Raw genomic sequence first — 18,765 nt, 5'->3', positions numbered from 1 at the left:
ACTCTGGGTAACGTGCAGGACATAGCGGATGGCTTTGCACAAATGGGTTTCCCTAACTGTAGAGGGGCGATAGACGGGACGCACATTCCTATTCTGGCACCACCCCACCTAGCATCCTAGTACATTAATTGGAAGGGGTATTTCTCTGTGGTTCTCCAGGCGCTTGTGGATCACCGTGGGTGTTTCATTGACATTAATACAGGCTGGCCAGGAAAGGTGCATGACGCACGCATCTTTTGGAACACTTGGCTGTTCAGGAAGCTGCAGGCCGGGACTTTTTTCCCAGAGCGGAAGATCACAGTAGGGGAAGTTGAAATGCCCATTGTGATCCATGGAGATCCGGCTTACCCATTAATGCCATGGCTCATGAAATCCTATACAGGGAGCCTTGACAGCAGCAAGGAACGGTTCAGCTACAGGCTGAGCTGGTGCCAAATGACTGTGGAGTGCGCCTTTGGCCGTTTAAAGGGCCGCTGGCAATCTCTGTATGGGAAGTTGAACTTGGCCGAAAACAGCATCCCCACGGTTATATCCGCGTGCTGTACCCTCCATAATATTTGTGAAGGGAAGGGTGAAAGCTTCACTCAGGCATGGACCTCCGAGGTTCAACACCTGGAGGCTGAATTTGCACAGCCAGAGAGCAGGGCTATTATAGGGGCCCAGCGTGGGGCTGCAAGGATTAGGGATACCTTGAGGGAGCAATTTGAGGCTGAAAACCAGCAGTGATATCTGGTGCCCTGCACGGGAGTGAAGTGCAGTAGTTCCAATCTTTAGGAATCAGTGTTTGCTAAGCAGACTTGCGGTGCCTGTTTATTTCCTGGGCTAAGGAATCTTTTACTTTATGCAATAATAAAGAATGTTTTCAAAGCCAAAAAATCCATTTATTGAAAAGAAAATCAATTTATTGAAAAGAAACGCAACTGCTTGGGAATCAGAAAGGGCAAAGGGGTGGAGTGGGGAACGGTACAAAATCACAGATTCACGTATGTCCTGTCTGGTGTGCCGTGCAGTGAGTGCTGCACTTCAGGATAGCTATACTGCATGGTGATGGGGACTGAGTGCAGAAGGTAAGGATTGTGGTTTTCAGGGCTGGGTGGTGAAGATACTGGTGTTGGAGGCAGCTGGTGGCGTGAAGAACCTGGAAGTTGGGGAAAGTGGGTTGGAGGTAACAGTGGGGCACAAGGGAAAGAGTTTTGGGACAGGGGCTGTGGGGAGGGGGGGTGTTTGCGGTACTGCTCCTTCTGCATGGCTACGAGCTCCTGGATAGCGTCTGCTTGGCGCTCCAGGATGCTTATGAGCCAATCCGTGCTTTGCTGCCGGTGCTCCATGCTTTGCCGCCGGTGCGCAGCGTTTTCCTGGCGGATCCTGCTTTCTCTCTCCCTCCAGTTCTGTGCTTTCTCATTCTCTTTAACAGATTGCCGCATCACTTCTTGCAGCATGTTGTCTTTGGTTTTTCGCAGTCTCTTCCTGAGTCTTTGCAGTCTCTGAGCAGGCAATAAGAGAGATGGCTCAGGTCTCAAGGTTCTTGCAGCTGTATAGGCAAAATGCAACATTTAACAGAGGCAGCATTGTTTATAGCAGACAGAGTAATGATTTCCCCCGCACTTAAGGAGGGCACACACAGGGTCTATACAATAGCATAATTTTCGTGTCCCAAACAGAGCACACATAACCCACAGGAGCCTCAAAATGGTAAGGGGGACTGGTTGTTTCAGGGCTGTACTGTCCTCTGGGTTTCTGAGCCAACAGCTGCAGGGGGCACCTACACTGAACACTGTCCCAACATTTTCCACAGGAGTTCGTCCTGGATGATATCTTGCTGCTGAGGGTGACCTGGGAAGCAAGGGAGGGTCTTCTACTGCAATGTGGCTTCCGCCCTGGCCCATATGCAGCTTGCCTGTGTGCAGCAATTGTCCCCCCCGCCTCTCGTGGCACAGTGGCATGGACACATTAGCCTGGCTGGCACAAGGACCACCGTGGTTCTCCTGATAAACCTGCACAAGTGCATTGCACACGTTCTGGATGAGACATTCGAAGAGATTACCGAGGCCGATTACCGTGATGTGATAAACCACATCAATGCACTATTTCACATCTAGGCATGCATGCCTAAACCTCCTCTCCCAAACAGCCCGCACCAAAAAAATTTCTTCCCGAAAAAAAAAAACGCTTACTGGGAACCTGCTCTTCTGTTTGACCTCCATCAAGTACCGGCTGCTGTGACTGGCTACCTTCCTCCTGGCTCGAGAAGAGCTCCTGGCTGCATGCTGCCAGGGATTCCGGGGTGTCTCCATCCGCCCCACCACCCTCACTCCTGTTTTCCTCCTCCTCCTCCCACCCCGGCTCTGAAATGTCCATGGTGGTGCTCGGAGTGGAGGTGGGGTTAATCCCAAGTATCGCATCCAGCACTTTGTAGAATCGGCAGAACGCAGGGGGAGCACCCGAGTAGCCGTTTGCGTCACGGGCTTTGCGGTAGGCACTCTGCAGCTCCTTCACTTTAATCCTGCACTGCAGGGTGTCCCGGTCATGGCCCCTTTCCATCATGTCCTTTGATACCTTCCCGAAGGTATCGTAATTCCTACGGCTGGAGCGCAGCTGGGACTGGACAGCTTCCTCCCCCCAAACACTGATGAGGTCCAGCAACTCGTCATTGCTCCATGCTGGGGCTAGCTTGGTGTGTGGAGGCATGGTCACCTGGAAAGATTCGCTGATAGCACTCCACACCACACCTGGCTGAGCAAACAGGAAGGGGATTTTTAAAATTCCCGGGGAACGTCAAGGGCGGGTCACATGGTTGGTTACCTGAGGCCAGGGCAGTAGAGTTTGAACTGATGACCAGAGTGGCTAGAACAGGCATTGTGGGATACTGCCGAATACTTCTGGAGGCCAATCACAGTGCATTGGGCGGTGCAATACACAGTATTCCTCTCGGGGAGGTGGAGTACATGCAGCGCTGCAGCCATGGAGATACAGCGCTGCAAATGCCTTGCCAGTGTGGACGGGGAGTGAGTTACAGCGCTGGGAGCAGCTTTATTGCACTGTAACTCTCAAGTGTAGCCAAGACCAGGGCTACACTAGACTTATATTGGTATAAGTACATTGCTCAGGAGTGCAAAAAATCCACACCCTTGAGCAATGTAGTTATACTGACCTAAGCCTTGGCGGAGACAGCGCTAGGTCAGTGGGAAAGCGTCTCCTGTTGGGCTGGTCTACACTGGGGGGGAGGGAGTCGATGTAAGATCCCGTAGCTGAAGTGACGTATCTTATTTCGACTTACCTCGGGTCCTCACAGCGCGGGATCGACGGCCGCGGCTCCCCCGTCGACTTCGCTACCGCCGCTCACCCTGGAATCGACGGGGAGCACTTTCGGGGATCAATATATCACATCTAGACGAGACGCAATATATCGATCCCCAAGAGATCGATTACTACTCACCAATTCGGCGGGTAGCCTGGACATACCCGTTGACATGGCTACCACCTCTCTGGGAGGTGGATTAACTATGCCAACGAAGACACTCTCCCATTGGATTAGGTATGTCTTCACTTAAGTGCTATAGTGGCATCGCCAAAAGGTTTTAAGTGTAGACCTAACAGGTGCTGGCTTCGTCTAGCTCCCTAGGGGTGCTCAACCCACCAACCCCGCCTTTTCCCACCCCCACTCCACTCCGTCTCTTCCCACCCAGTTCTCCCCCCCTCCTCCTGCATGCAGTGGAACAGCTGATCTTGGCAGGCGGGAGGCACTAGGGGAGAGGGGGAGTTGATCGGCGGCCTGATGGGAGGCACCCAGGGAAGAGGGGAGCTGGCTGCTGGTGGGTGCTAAGCACCCGCTATTTTTTTTCCCCCCACAGTCAGCATCTATGGGGAGCATTATTGTCAATTTAGGGTGAAATAGGCAGGCCCAGCTACAGGCACCAACTTGGCAAGCAGGTGCTTGGGGTGGCCACTCCGCAGAGGGGCAGCAGGTCCAGCTATTTGGCAGCAATTCAGCGGACGGTCCCTCACTCCCGCTCCAAGCGAAGGACCTTCTGCCGAATTGCCGCCACAGATCGCAATCGTGGATTTTTTTTTTATTTTTTGTTTGGCTGCTTGGGGCGGCCAAAACCCTGGAGCCGGGAGTGTTTTCAACCACAAACCCCATCCCTCCCGTTTTGCAACCATCCCTGGACCAGTGACAGGTGCATGAGCAGCCCAGTCATTGGAACTAAGCACGGAGAAGCCAGTGGAAAAAATGAAAAGGGGCCACTGTGGTCTCAACTTGGGCTCAGGGGCACGCTCTATACCTACAAACCCTACCTCCCCTTTCACGAATGCAATGAAAGCGGCCACTCCGGTCAGGAAGCAGATCGGGATAGTTTTTGACCACATACCCCATCCCCTCTTGATTCGCAACCCCATGGAAGCCAGTGGAAAAAATGAAAAGGGGCCACTGTGGTCTCACCTTGGGCTCAGGGGCATGCTCCGTTCCCCCAAACCTTACCTCCCTTTTCACGGATTCACACACAAAAAAGTGAAACAGCATGCCTCAATCATGCAATAGATCAATTTGGCACATTAGCCAGGAGGAAGCAGAGTGTGAGTGTTTTCGACCACAAACCCCATCCCTCCCGTTTCGCAACCATCCCCCCAGAGGAAGCAGACCGGGAGTGTTTTCCACCACAACCCCATCCCTCCTGTTTTGCAACTATCCCCCAGAGGAAGCAGACCGGGAGTGTTTTCCACCACAACCCCATCCCTCCCGTTTTGCAACCATCCCTGGACCAGTGACAGGTGCATGAGCAGCCCAGTCATTGGAACTAAGCACGGAGAAGCCAGTGGAAAAAATGAAAAGGGGCCACTGTGGTCTCAACTTGGGCTCAGGGGCACGCTCTATACCTACAAACCCTACCTCCCCTTTCACGAATTCAATGAAAGCGGCCACTCCGGTCAGGAAGCAGATCGGGATAGTTTTTGACCACATACCCCATCCCCTCCTGATTCGCAACCCCATGGACAGGCGGTAGCAAGTTAACGAACAGTTTACCAAACTGCTACGCTGCGTGGCAGAAACCGCTCCCAGTAGCAAAAGGGGAGGGCAGCACTTTGTGCTGACTGCCCTGTATATAGGAACTGCAGCGAGGCTTCTGCAGTGCGGCGCTAGCTTTGGCTCTCGCCAGGGAGGCCCGGTCACCGGAGCGGCTCGAGGCAAGACGGGCTGAGTCGGGTGGGCAGGAACGTTTCCCACTGTTCACCTCGGCCCGTTCCTACCCCTGCAGCCCGCCGCGGATCCCCGCTTCCCCCCCAAGCCAGGCCGCCGCGAGCAGGGCAGCGGCAGCTGAAAACGTCCGAGAGGCTCGCGCCGTAGCTACCCCAGCCGGGCTCCGCCAATGGGACATGCCGCCCCGCTCCCCTCCCCCGCGGCTGCCCGCTGTGACCCGCCCCTGCCCCGGTCACAATCACCAGCCGGGCGCTAGGGGCAACCGGGCGGCGTCCCGCGCTCACGGCTCCCAGCGGCCCCGGCCCTCGCCCGCGGCAGGGAGCGGCTCCCCCCGACCCCCGCTGACTCTGGGGCTCGGCCCCCGCCGCCGAACGGGCTGGAGCCGCCGGGGCGAAGCGCCTCTTGCCGACCCCACACGGCGCCGCGGGGCGGGCGGCCGAGACCCGCCCTTCCCCCCATCAACGGGGCCGGGGCCGCGGCCGCCCAGGACCCCCGCGGCAGACCCCGCCCCGGCTCCCCGGCCCCGCCAGGTGAGACCCGCGCCACGGGCGCAGGCAGCAGAGCCCAGACGCAGAGAGCTGCGCATGCGCCTTAGCAATAAAGAAGCGTCTGCTCCGGGTCTTCGGCTGTTGCCAGAGTCCCCTGCAGGGGCTGGGAGCCGGGAGCCGGGGGAGGGGCGTGGCCAGAAAAGGGGCGTGGCCAACCAGTGAGGGCTGAAGGTAATAGGAGCCCTGGGTAGGGTTGCCAGGTGTGTGGTTTTCCACCAGAACACCCTGGTGAAAAGGGACCCTGGCAGCTCTGATATAGCACTGCTGACCGGGCTGTTGCGGTGCAGGCAGGCTCCCCAAAATGGGTAGCATGTACCTGCAGCCCCTAGGCACAGGAGTGGCCAGAGGGACTCTGCGTGCTGCTCCTGCCTCAAGTGCCTGTTCCACAGCTCCCATTGGCTGTGAATGTGAGAGTGGGGAAGAGTGAGCGACAGAGGGAGGAAGGGAGGGATGGATGATGGTGTGGGCGGGGGCAGGGGGAAGGGAAAGGGTATTTGGTTTTCTGTAAATAGAAAGTTGGCAACCCTAGCAGCAGGGCAGCTAGAGGAGGGTTGGGTACAAGGCGGTGGGGTGGGGGGATTGAGGGCCAGGCAGAAGGAATGTGGGGTGGCCCCAGAGGAATGCTGCCATCAGCAAATACACCCTAGTGAGTTGGGCTGGGCTGTGGGTAGCAATCTGTGCTGGTGCAGCTGGCACCTCCTCGCCATTCCTCCCTGTGCTGACCTGAGAAAGAATTCTGTGTGTCTCAAAAGCTTGAACCTGGCACCACCAGAAGCTGGTCCAATAAAAGCTGTTACCTCACCCACCTTATCTCTCTCATATCTTTGGACCAAGATGGTTACAGTAATACTGCACAGGGCAGATTAGCACATTCCTGTTGCCCCAATTGGAAGAGCACAAAGTCCCCCAGGAAGAAAGGCCATCATGGATCTCGCCACCTTCCCTTCTAAGTGCATGCCTTCTACCTGTCTTCTCAAATATAAGCACAGAGCAACAAATTCATAGAACCTCCCTTAACAAATAAAACTCAGCTTGGAAAAGAGGATACTAAGGGGGGATGATAGAGGTATATAAAATCATGAGTGATGTGGAGAAAGTGAAAAAGGAAAAGTTATTTACTTGTTCTCATAATATAAGAACTAGGGGCCACCAAATGAAATTAATGGGCAACAGGTTTAAAACAAATAAAAGGAAGTTCTTCACACAGCGCACAGTCAACCGGTGGAACTCCTTGCCTGAGGAGGTTGTGAAGGCTAGGACTATAACAGGGTTTAAAAGAGAACTGGATAAATTCATGGAGGTTAAGTCCATTAATAAGGAATGGTGGGTAAGGAATGGTGTCTCTAGCCTCTTTTGTCAGAGGGTGGAGATGGATGGCAGGAAAGAGATCACTTGATCATTACCTGTTAGGTTCACTCCCTCTGAAGCAGTACTGTAGCTAGAGCTCAGGCTTTTTTACCATCAGTGTCACCAGACCTTACTTTAAGCATGCTGTTTTATTATGGTAGCAGCTAGAGGTCCTAACACCATTGTGCTAGATGATGTGCAAACGTGTAATACAAAGGAAAGGAAAGCACTTCAGTTGCTGTGGTTGACTCCAGCTGATTCAATTGAGAGGGAATTCTCTATGGCCACAAATGGTCCTGAGTTATTTTGTGTGTATAACTTTGTGAAATTGCTTATCCATAGTTTCTTACATCTGAATGATTTATTTGAATAGTCACAAAGATAGGATAGACAGCATTCTGTATTTATCACATTTATAACTGGTACAATGCTTTTAGGAGACAAAATAATGTGGGATCCATATGAAACTACAATGAAACATGAATACCCATATAGAGAACCAGTGGAGACTGAAGCAGTACGGTAAGATAATATTGGCTAGATTAATGCTAACCCTTCTGCTAATTTTGTTTTTGTGATGTATTGAAAACCTGTGTTCATGTCCAGATGACTAACTGTTGAGTTACAGTGGGCACTTGGTAAAAACAAAACCCAACAGATTTAATGCATGATAGTATGTGACTTTACCCCAGTGTTTGCAGTACTTACATTTACCACAGTATTTGCAGTATTACAGGTGGTAAATGATAGATGCTGCTTTTATACTTTGTGTCCCTATTTCTAACTGCAATTTTTAATGCATTTTTTTATAGGCCCAGAACATCAAAAGGACATGTGAATCCATACCAACTTAGTGATCCTATTGGCTTTAATACTTACAGAGAAGAGTTCTGTTGGAAACCATATTCCAAGGCAGAACCTATAATGACTGGCTCTTCATCAGGAACAAGAAGAAACAATCCTCATCCCAGTCAAGTAAGGAATGCTATAGCATTCTCCCTCATTTATGGTTGCTTAGGAAAGGTACTGTGGTAGGGCTTAATATTTTGTTTCTGATACAAAGTTTATGGCGCTGTAGTTTTGGAGCACGCCACTGAATGGGGTGCTAGTAGAAGCACTTAGCAACAAGAAACTTTGAAGAGGTGGGTATTATTCTGACTCTGGGATTTGGTAGTTGAAGAAAACAACAGGTTTCAGAGTAGCAGCCGTGTTAGTCTGTATCCGCAAAAAGAACAGGAGTACTTGTGGCACCTTAGAGACTAACAAATTTATTAGAGCATAAGCTTTCATGGACTACAGCCCACTTCTTCGGATGCTGTAGTCCACGAAAGCTTATGCTCTAATAAATTTGTTAGTCTCTAAGGTGCCACAAGTACTCCTGTTCTTTTTGAAGAAAACAACATAATTCACTAATATGTTTACAGTGTAAAAGAACAATGTCAGGTCTCTTCTATAAGTACTATCTTGGGCAGATATTATTTGGGAGGTTTGGTGGCTCTTCTAATGGTGATGCAGTCTCTGCTCCGTTTTGGGCTGCAGCTACTCCATAGCAGACCAACCATATTATTCCTTCCGTTCAGCAAACTCTGTTGTGTATCACCATCTTCTGTAGATGGTCTCCATTTCTTCATGTATGTCCAGAATATTCAGCCCTTAGCGTTTACATCTTTCTATCATTTCCATCCTTTTTTTTCAGAACAGTTCCACAATGGTCTGAAAAGAAAAATAAAGACTCATATTTAAATACTGCCCATCTCAGAAGATCCCAAAGCATTTTACAGACCATAAGCACATACCCACACTAATCACTTCATCCACCTGTGATATACAGCAGTGCACAGTGCTGTTACCCAGTGTGTATGACAGGAAGGGACAAACGTATCTAGCTGCTGAGTATTTGAGGAGCAGAATGTAATTACCAGCCAGGTTGGAATTTGGCCTAAGGTTAACATCCCTGCTTTTGTGTTAAGAGCCAGGGGCTCTTTTTCTCCATTTGCAGCTTGTTTACTTTGGGCATTTGACAGCATTTTGGATCAGGCTCTTAGCTTATAGTCAATTTCGCTGTTTCCTCTTTTTTTGTTAGTTTCCTCGGCTGTTTGTGTGTCTCTCTTACACAGCAACTAGGGAGAGAGAGGCATTATAAAAATAGGAAAAATTTGATTATAAGCCCCCCAAAATTAGTTAGGGGTTTTGGGAGAAGAAGTACCTGAAACTATTGTAAATTCATTTTTATTTTGTAATTGACTGACTAGCTTTCAAGTTGATGTGTCCCTTTTCAAAACTGGCAGCATATAACTGGTGCTTACTATGGTAAACACTACTTGAAACTTCTCATATGGTAGAATTATTGTGGTTAATATACAACAAAAGAGGCTGTCCAGTGACTATGGCATCGGTCTAGGATGTGGTTCCATTTCCTGCTCTGCCATGGACTTCCTGTGTAACCTTGTGCAAATCACTTAGCCTTTCTGTCCCTCAGTTTCCCATCTGTAGAATGGGGATAACCCCTAATAAGGGTGTTTGAAGCAGAAATAGATTAAAGATTATGAAGCATTTCAAGATCTACTGATGAAAAGTGCTATATAAGAAATAGGCATTATTATTACTGAGCTTCAAATTATATCTTACTCTGTGGGAGCTGGCTGAATACTATCTAATTTACTGTACATGTGATGCTCTAATTGTAGCCATGCAGATCCACAAAATCCCACTCTTTGTGTTATTAGAGTTTCATGATTTGGAAGGTGCCTCGAGAAGAAAAAGCGCAGCCCTCCAACAGCTTTTCACCCTGGACACAGCCTATTTCTAAACAAGAGGTCGAGGAAGCAATCAGAGCACAGTTCAGCTCTACCTATAATGGAGATTATTTAGGATTACCACAGGGTGAGGGCAATGATTTCTCTCTCTTCTTTTAAAATGGTCCGGTAAGGGTCCATTAAGACACTGAGGCACAGTGCTGTGGTAATGTCGAGGACAGAGCAGAGGCACATTGCCCCAGCAGGGGCTCCTGGAGGCATTGTGTCTCAGGCAGACACTGTCTCTCTGGGAGCATAAAGGAAGTGTGGACCACAGGGTGTAGCATGTACGTTCTCCCCATTCCATCCCAGCTAAACTGGGGCAGACGGATGGCAGGGTCAGGGCCTCACCCAGAACCCAGCTAACCCCTTTCTTCCCATCTCCTCCCTTTTTCCTCCCCTATTCACATGCTTCTGGTGTTTATCCTTGTAGATCACAGTACCTCTAAGCCTCCCAGTATCCCAGTAGGTTATGGCTAAAAGTACAAAGCTGTTACTACTTTATTGAAGACAACTAACTGAAGCTTCATCCCTGGTTCCACTGTTCAGTGCTTCCTCATTGTCCCCTTGACAATCTCTCTTTCTGTGGGGCCCACTGAAATAAATGGAAATGCTTCCATTCACATGAATGGACTTGGGGCAAGGTCCTAACACATCTTGGAAGTAAAGCACCTGTTGACTCAGAAATTTAGTGCCAGTCTGTTGAAATCTTATCTCCCTCACCACACATCCAGCCTTTCAGCTCTTTCCATCTGTAGTGAGGTGCCAACATGGCTGATTAGTAGAGCAAGTCAGAAGATGAGAGGCTTTTTTCATATAGAAAATTTCAACCAAAAAGAAATGCTGCCTTGGTTCCTCATGGGAGTTGTAGTTTTGGTGCTTCATGCTCCTTTCTCCTCTATAGGCCAGGCTCCCTGGTTAAACTACAACTCTCATAATGCAGCATGGTCTCCCCTTTGCTGAGGGTAGGGCATGCATCATGGAAGATGTGGTCCTGTTGGGTAGGCTGGTCCAAGAGGAGAATGGGAGCGCGTGGCACCCAAACCACAACTCCGTGAGGTACTATGGTGGCATTTTAGACTCAAAACATGTAGGTTTTTGATTGGGAACCAATTTTTTTTTTAAGTTCTTGAGCATTCAGTTTGTCAATAACAACTTGTAATTTTCCATGGAAGCAGATCCTTTTCGTTTAGATGAAAGCCCAATTTTCAGTTTAAAAAAAAAAAAAAACAAAACAAAGATGTGCCAGAAAAAGTTTGACTGGCTCTACTGGTTAGCTCCCTGTTGTTTCACACACACACACACACACACACACACACACACACACACACACACACACACACACACACACACACACACACACACACACACACACACACACACACACACACACACACACACACACACACACACACACACACACACACACACACACACACACACACACCCTCCCTCCCTCCCTCCCTCCTGTTTAATTGAGAAGAAGATATTTTACTGTACCATAACACTGACACTATTTTTTAACTTCTCCAGGTTTACAAATTAAAGATACTATTCCTGTGCCTCCTGACTGGAAAAAAAAAATCCCACATCCTCCAGCAACTGAGTTTAGGCATCATTACCAGGCCCCAGCCCGCATCCATGACTTCATGGACTTTTCCTGTAAATATGGATGTAATGCAAAAAGGCATATTCCAGCAAAAGGAGTTGGTAAGAATGTATTTGTTTTTAAAACCTTAAATAAGTAAAATATTGTGAACTGATGAAAATCATGGCTTCAGCTCTTTACATGGCATATCTGAGAAATCAGATTCTTTTGAAATCATGTCAACTATTAAATTAGTTCTTCAGTAGTCTCTGGTCACTTCTACTTATGTAGCAGATTAGTGATGTCTGAAGGTTTCCTGTGACAGGAGGAAATGAGCCTGTTTCTTTATGAGAGTCCAGCATGAGCTTTGCACCATGGAGTAATTTTACACATAGAAGTGCAAATGTGCTTTTCATTTGCTTATCTCTGCTCCTATTGACATCAAAGGGACCTGAGTGCTCTTGCAAATCCCACCACAAGAACTCTGTTCACCAATATTTGACATGCACGGACATGTCAGGATGGGAAAACCTGGGCTGCTGACCTCTTGCATTGGAAAGTCTGCTGGGAGTGGGGGCACAGTGATGCAATCCCTCATCCACTGCGGGGAGTGGTTCAGAGCTCGCCAGTGCCACACAAAAATTGGTCAAAGCCAACCCAGAAATGGTCAGGGCCAGCCCATTGGGAAAAAAACTTGATTTTATGCATCTTCCAGGCAGCCTTTGCCACCCCGGGGAGTTGCTGTTCAGCCAAGTGCTGATTTTTCAACAAGGCATTGAGAAAACTGGAAGATGGTGTTATTTAAAGAAGATACAGAGCTAGGTGTCTATCTAGGTTCTTATATGACCTTCATCATTGTATCTGAGCACCTTTCACTCATTAATGGGTTTTATCCTCACAACACTGTTAAATAGGGAAGCATTTCCCCCCCATTTTACAGATGGGAAATTGAGGCATAGGGTAGATTAAGTGATTTGCACACAGTTACAAAAAAAGTCTGTAACTGAGCCAGGAACTGCCCTTAGGTCTATTGAGTCCTAGTCCATGCCTTAGTCCTCCTTCCTACTACAGGTGCCATCTGTGTTCTACTGGCACTTCAGCCTGTGTTGTCTCCCCATCTCTCTCATTGGCTTCCTATTGATACTGAAATAATATGAAGAGAGGCTGAGCCCAAGGGAAGCCCACAGATTGGAGGATCTAGAGAGGGAGATATAGTTACCCATAATGACTCTTGGGTTGGTCTAAAGATATGCACCAGAGCCAGTTTAAGGCATTTCAGATCCCTCTTGCAGCTTCCTGGAGGTGGCACAGGAATATTTGTTGATCAGAGGTATGAAATACTGCAGAGAAGTCCAGAAGGATGTGTATGTCTCAGTGTCATGGCCAAGCTGAAGCCTGACTGAGAGGAAATTCAAAATACTGTGTTGCCCACTCAATTTAAGGCACCCCACCTATACCCTACCGAGGGCTCAAGGCATGACCCAATCAATTTAGGCACCCCCACCCTTTCCCTTCCAAGAGCTCAGGGTGTAAGGCACCTTACCCACGGGGCTCAGGAAGAAACCTGGTCAATTTAAGTACCTGCCCTTTCCCTCAGGGCTCTACGGGTCTGCGGAACCTTTTCCCAGCAAAAGAGCCTTACACAGTTGTGCTCTAAACATCTATTAATTAGCAACACATATACCAAGCAAATCTCTTCTGCTCACCACTTCCAATATACTGACAAATTTCACCCAATGGCCAGTCAGAATTCATTCATCTGGGGGTTCCCGGCGATGCCACTCCACGTCACAGTCGTGCAGAGGGATCAGTGTTCTAGCAGCTTGATGGTGCACTGCAATCTGGAAATGGTTCCTAAAGAGCATTGTTTTTCATTTACATTATATAGGTAAAACTAGCTACCTCCTTCAAATTTACTAAACCTATCACATTATCCCATACTCTTAAATAACAAAGTTTTTAACCAATTACACACTGGCTCCTATGTGTCCTCCTTCCTGCCCAAGTTTTTTTCATTTATCTTTCATGCCAAAATTGTAGCTTAGTTGTGACCTTCTCTATTTGTCCAAATAGTCAGCATAAAATGCTGGTCAGAGCTTATTTTACCATTTGTTGAGTCTCTTTCTGTATCCTTTCTAAATTTCCAAGCGTCTTTACAACCTCGGTGGTTATAACTCTCCTTAGGGACATTCCTGAGGTTATCAGCAGCAGAACATTCCTTTTTCAGTGTTAATGGTGAACTCCCTGAGTTTCACCCAAGGGTGGTTCAGCATGGGGGAGGGGAGGGGAGTTGATCAGGTCTCAGGCCTACAACTGGTAGCTAAAGCTGGGTATAGACTGGATTCCAAACAAACACTATCCCAAGCTAACTACATAGAGCATTATTATTATTATTTATATACTATCATAGATATTAATGGTGCTTTACAATACAGATAAGGCTTCCCTTTCCTTAAGGCACTTAGATGTACTCTTAAGGTGCTAATTCTGCAATAAGATATGAAGGGACTGATTCTATTGAAAGAAAAGGGCCTCAATTAAAATGAGAAGAACAGAAGGAGACTACAGTACAAGGAAGGGGAGGATTATAGGGTTATGCCTGGTTTCACTCAAATTTTCCTACCTGGTTTACCTTTACAGTTCCTACCGTGATATTTTCTCACATCCAGAACCAAGAAAACATTAAACAGATGACCACGTACCAAAGAGATTTTGGGAAAGAATATTTCAATATCATATCAATGTTAAATTCTCTGGATCCAGAACAAGTTAATAAGTACATTGAAAGAGCTCCAAAGCAAGGTAGGGTACTATACTAAGATACAATTTAATCCATCCTGTGTAAATTATCATGCACGCAGTCACTGGTGAAACACAAGCTATGAAACTTTCTGAATGCTGCACTCTTCACACTTGTTGGAAAGGTAGAAAAATTATCTCTCTCTTTCCTGCAGGGGAGGGTGAACCCTGAGCCCCTTGCCCCTACTGGAGGAATTACTAGGAAACAGAGAATTTTCCCTCCCCTACACACAAATATGTAGGAGAGAATTGTCTGTGCCCCTATAAAAACAGTATCTTAAAAGTGCAGTGGTTGTTGTATTCTCACTCAGAATTTGTAAATGAAATTTTTATATAAAATAAACTATCCCAATGTTCATCGTTCCTGGAATTTATTGCACTTGACAGTTTGAGATTCTAATTAACTCTTTTCTTTTTTAATTGTATTGACAGAGAGAGCAATTCTTCAGCACTTTCTTAACACAGTTTGTGGGAGCCAGAGTGAGAAATTCAGAAGGACTTCACCTTCAAAGAAACTATCATCTGACAAACTATCTGAATGCAAATGATACCCAAAAATCCAAAAGGAGAAAGGCCTCCAGAATCCGGCTGGTGCTGAATGAGTGGCGTAATTGTAACCTATAATGTCTTTGTGTTCTGTGTGTGTGTGATAAATAATTTGCAAAACCCTGTTTTAAAATAATAAAGGCTGTTGTGCTGCTACCTCATCAAATAGGGTGCTGCCTTTGAGAGCAATAGAATGTTAAAAGGGATTTCTGTACTGTAAATTCTAGCAAAACATTTATTCCTGCCTCAGAAGATCATGTAAGTATGTTGTCTGTCAAAGATGTCATGTACTCTAATTATGATTGTTGCTTTGTAGGGGTAAATGAAACAACATCTCCCACCCTCGAATTCAATCCTCAAACCCAAGATTCAGCATTAGGGCTAAACTCTTGATTTTTAAATATTTTCCCCGTGGCCAACTGCAGTCTTACCTGAATGACATCCCACTACTGACGGACCAGAAGGCCAATACAGCAGATTTTAAGTAGTCAGCCAGCTTGTAAGCCCATCCTTCAAGTAAGCCAGCCTTTGAAGTTTACGTCTACCCTCATCCAAGGGAAGCAGGTCCCTAAATCCCAAATCTACCATCTCTCAAGTCTGCCAGCTGACTCAGGCTAAGGGGCTGTTTAATTGTGGTGTAGACGTTTGGCTCTGGGACCTTCCCACCTTGCAGGGTCCTAGAGCCGAGGTGCCAGCCCAAGCCTGAATGTCCAAACCGCAATTAAACAACGCCTTAGCCTGAGCCCCACAAGCCCAAGTCAACTGGAAGAGGCCAGCTGTAGGTGTCTAACTGCACTGTAGACATAGCCCAAGTGGTCAATGAACATCCACCTCCACCCCCCCACAACAGAGTAGCTGCATGAGCACCTACAGCTGCTGGAGGCTCTCCCCAGAATGGAAATATTGTTTAAAAAATAGTGTCAGCCCTATAAGAAGCAACACCCTGTATGTTCACTGAACCTACAGCTCTTGATGCATGTTAACTCCATTAAGAATTGGATTAAGAAGTCAATTTTAATTATTTTAGCTCATTGATTCAGCAGCTGTTAATTTCTCCAATCTACTTTTACCCTAAACCTAACCCCCCCGCACACACATTTTAATTCTAAACATAAGATTTTTATTATACTGAAAACCCTTCTCCTAAAAAATTATATTATTTCTTATACCTTGAATTTATCAAAAATTAATCAGATGGTTTATCTACAGACAAATCCCAGATTTTGCGAAGCTGGCCTCTTTACAAGTGCTACTCAAAACCTGATCACTCTTGGAGTTCATGTGTTTACATTTTTCTAATTAAAGGATCCTCCATCAATAGTCACTCCTCTTCTAGATGAGGAATGTGTCTTGAGATAGGCGACTTGGAACAGCCACTGACTTCACTATACTTTGTCTATCTACCATTTAAAGTACCAATCCTCTAAGGACAAGTTAGTATGTGCATGTAACTATGTAAGTGAGTAGTGTGTGACTACTTTAACCATGTTCCAGACTAGTCTGTAGGAAGAAACCCTGCTACGTACAGGACCAGGAGACATTAAAGTGGGTTTGTTTGGAAGATTGGCCTCATTAACCTGCCAGTTAGGGACCTGCTGCTCTTGGGTGAGTGGGGTCTTGCCAGCCCACCCACACCCTATTCTGCCCACCCAAAAGAAAGGCCTTCAGCCTAGATAGCTGTTTGTTTTGGTTCACTGGCCGTTCCAATCAGTTATTCACGCAGCTCTAGCGAAGAGACCCAGTGATTATGTGACTCTTCTGGCCTAACGTGGTACACAGAGGCTGTATTGCTTGAAATGGATACTAGTGCTCCATCCCATGCCCTTGTGCTTGGAAGGAGGATGTCAGTCTGTGCAATCACTGTGCAGTTGTCTTGCACAAAGTCCAGATGGTTGCAGGCAGGGACCCAATAATTACTGAAAGATTAAGAAAAGAAAGTGAAGATGTCTTACCTATTAATAGTTAAATAGTGGTAGCTACTAATACACTGAAATGAGCTTTTGAGGCAAACAGCAAATCAGCAGGATTATCAGATACTTTACTTCCAAGAGTCTTATAAGGCTTGTAGTCATTGCTTGTGAATGGGCTGGAAGATGTGGATGATCACAGTAATATGGCTAAGGGTCACAGAAGAATGTCTCATTCAGAAATTTAATATCATTGACACTGAGGTGACCATGTAACACTAGACTTGAGGCAATATCTCATATGCTGAAGGAAGGAAAGTACATCAATGAGAGCATTAAAAGCTACAGTCAGAGCAAACACACACAAAGAAAAACGAGGCCCTTATTTCTACGGTTGGTACATATGTACTAGCAGCAGGGATGGTGAATTTATATCCAATATAAAGTTATGCATGGGTGGTCATGTAACTGAAAAAAGAGGCTGTCATTTTGTTTGCTGTATACTTAACCTTGAAATATATAAGAGGTCTCTACTTGCTGCAGTTGTGGTTATGAGGCACTTACTATTGTGTGTTCTAATTTTGATGCAAAGAGAGTGATTTTTTTGTGCTCTCATGAAGACTTTATATTTGTTCTCACTCTGTATTTCCTTAATCTGAAAGAAGTAATCTGGACTGAAAATACCTGTTTTGTTCTTTGTGTGCTGGAGAACACAACAAAACAGGGGATTTTGAGTTCCCTTAACTAGTTCTTAAAAGTCACTAGTTTATCTTCCATGCATTTGATGGTCTTTTACTAAAGAACTGTACTTTTTGCCTCTCTAAATGTTTTGCCTTTCTAAATAAAGTAGCTTGACTGAGTATTTTGTTGGAAAACTGACTGTTATTACAAGAATTCATATGAACAAATTATGTGTACTTATTACACTTGATCAGATGGATAGTACACTGCAGCATAACTTTATGGGGAATTCCTGCATCAGAGGAGTTCATCTTGTTGTGATTTTCTGGTAAGACTCTATAATACTTGTTTGAAATGCTGTACAGTTCCAAAGGTAATGTATTGGCACTTCTCAAGCCTAGAAGGAAGGCAGATGACTCAAAGGACTATCATCCAAACACTTTGATCAGCATAACTTTTAAACTGTTTGAGAGACTGACACTTAAATGACTATTTAAGTTACCTCATTGCCAGGAAGGGTTCCAACCAGGCCATAATGCTGAGGATCAGCTGATTAGACTGACATCTTTTATTTGACGCATGCATGTGACACACTGTACTTCATGTTCATCACTTTTATATGGTTATGATATATTTTGTACAAAGTATACCTTTGAAAACTCATTGATAAACTCATAATCTGCTGAATATTATTATCCTGTTGAAATGTGTGTAACAACACTGCATGTGAAATTATGAGATTTTGCTATGTGATTGTTACTGAAATATGTTGCAATTCTGGATAACACTCATAAGTCAATTCCTCAGAGACAAAGCCACACTGGCATGCCAGCAAAGTGCTAAATAGACATTATGTGCTTAATCAGGGATTCGCCAGCAGGGGAGTTGTAAAGAAGAAATTTAAAATTCACTGGAAGGACAGTTGGCAGTTCATGTACACCATGGAACTGCCTGACCCCATGATCCAGCAAAGGTGCCTCTAGACACCTCTCCTCCCCCATCCCTACAGATAATAGCAAGATCCCTTGAAAGACATCATTAAACTAGGGGAAGTGGTCCTCTGGAGGTTTTTCCAGCCAGTACGGACTGTTGAAAGCTTTTGGGTGAGAGAAACCTTTTTGCTTTTGCATTTATTAGCCTTTGTAAAGTTTAGGAATTAGCTTGCATGTTTATTTTTTTATTTCTTTTGTAACCAGCTCTGACTTTTATGCCTTTTCACTTGTAAATCACTTAAAATCTATCTTTTTCAAGTTAAGAAACTTGTTTTACTGTTTTGTCTGAAACAGTGAATTTGGATTGAAGTGTTTGGGAAGCCTCCACTTGAGACAACAAAGCTGGTGCATATTACCCTTTGTTG

The 18,765-nt window shown here is 46.2% G+C and overlaps 2 protein-coding genes across 5 annotated transcripts; one reads left to right on the top strand and one right to left on the bottom strand.

Annotated features, from left to right (window-relative positions):
* Positions 1 to 891: 891 nt before the first annotated feature.
* On the bottom strand, positions 892 to 3,606 carry LOC128828476 (zinc finger and SCAN domain-containing protein 20-like). Of its 3 annotated transcripts, XM_054013288.1 has the most exons (3): positions 3,278 to 3,606; positions 2,175 to 2,733; positions 892 to 1,531 (listed from the first exon to the last, which is right to left on the bottom strand). In XM_054013288.1, the coding sequence occupies exons 2-3, from the start codon at positions 2,686 to 2,688 to the stop codon at positions 972 to 974; spliced, it is 1,074 nt and encodes a 357-aa protein (XP_053869263.1). In that variant the 5' UTR covers positions 2,689 to 2,733; positions 3,278 to 3,606; the 3' UTR covers positions 892 to 971. The 3 variants fall into 3 exon arrangements, with proteins under 3 accessions (XP_053869263.1, XP_053869192.1, XP_053869349.1); XM_054013217.1 differs by lacking the exon at positions 3,278 to 3,606 and having other exon boundaries at positions 2,175 to 3,267; XM_054013374.1 differs by lacking the exon at positions 3,278 to 3,606 and having other exon boundaries at positions 892 to 1,484; positions 2,175 to 3,267.
* A 99-nt stretch (positions 3,607 to 3,705) lies between these two features.
* On the top strand, positions 3,706 to 17,587 carry TEX26 (testis expressed 26). 2 transcript variants are annotated; one of them, XM_054015356.1, is made up of 7 exons: positions 3,706 to 5,727; positions 7,530 to 7,614; positions 7,905 to 8,067; positions 9,819 to 9,975; positions 11,421 to 11,597; positions 14,116 to 14,277; positions 14,707 to 17,587. In XM_054015356.1, exons 2-7 carry the CDS (start codon positions 7,541 to 7,543, stop codon positions 14,820 to 14,822), a joined length of 849 nt encoding a protein of 282 aa, XP_053871331.1. In that variant the 5' UTR covers positions 3,706 to 5,727; positions 7,530 to 7,540; the 3' UTR covers positions 14,823 to 17,587. The 2 variants fall into 2 exon arrangements, with proteins under 2 accessions (XP_053871331.1, XP_053871332.1); XM_054015357.1 differs by lacking the exon at positions 3,706 to 5,727 and adding an exon at positions 6,081 to 6,152.
* The last annotated feature ends 1,178 nt before the right edge of the window (positions 17,588 to 18,765 follow it).

This window comes from Malaclemys terrapin, chromosome 1 (genome assembly GCF_027887155.1).
Source record: "Malaclemys terrapin pileata isolate rMalTer1 chromosome 1, rMalTer1.hap1, whole genome shotgun sequence".
Classification (NCBI taxonomy): Eukaryota; Metazoa; Chordata; order Testudines; family Emydidae; genus Malaclemys; species Malaclemys terrapin.
Note: the sequence above shows the minus strand (reverse complement) of the source record. Positions and strands in the feature narration are given on the sequence as shown.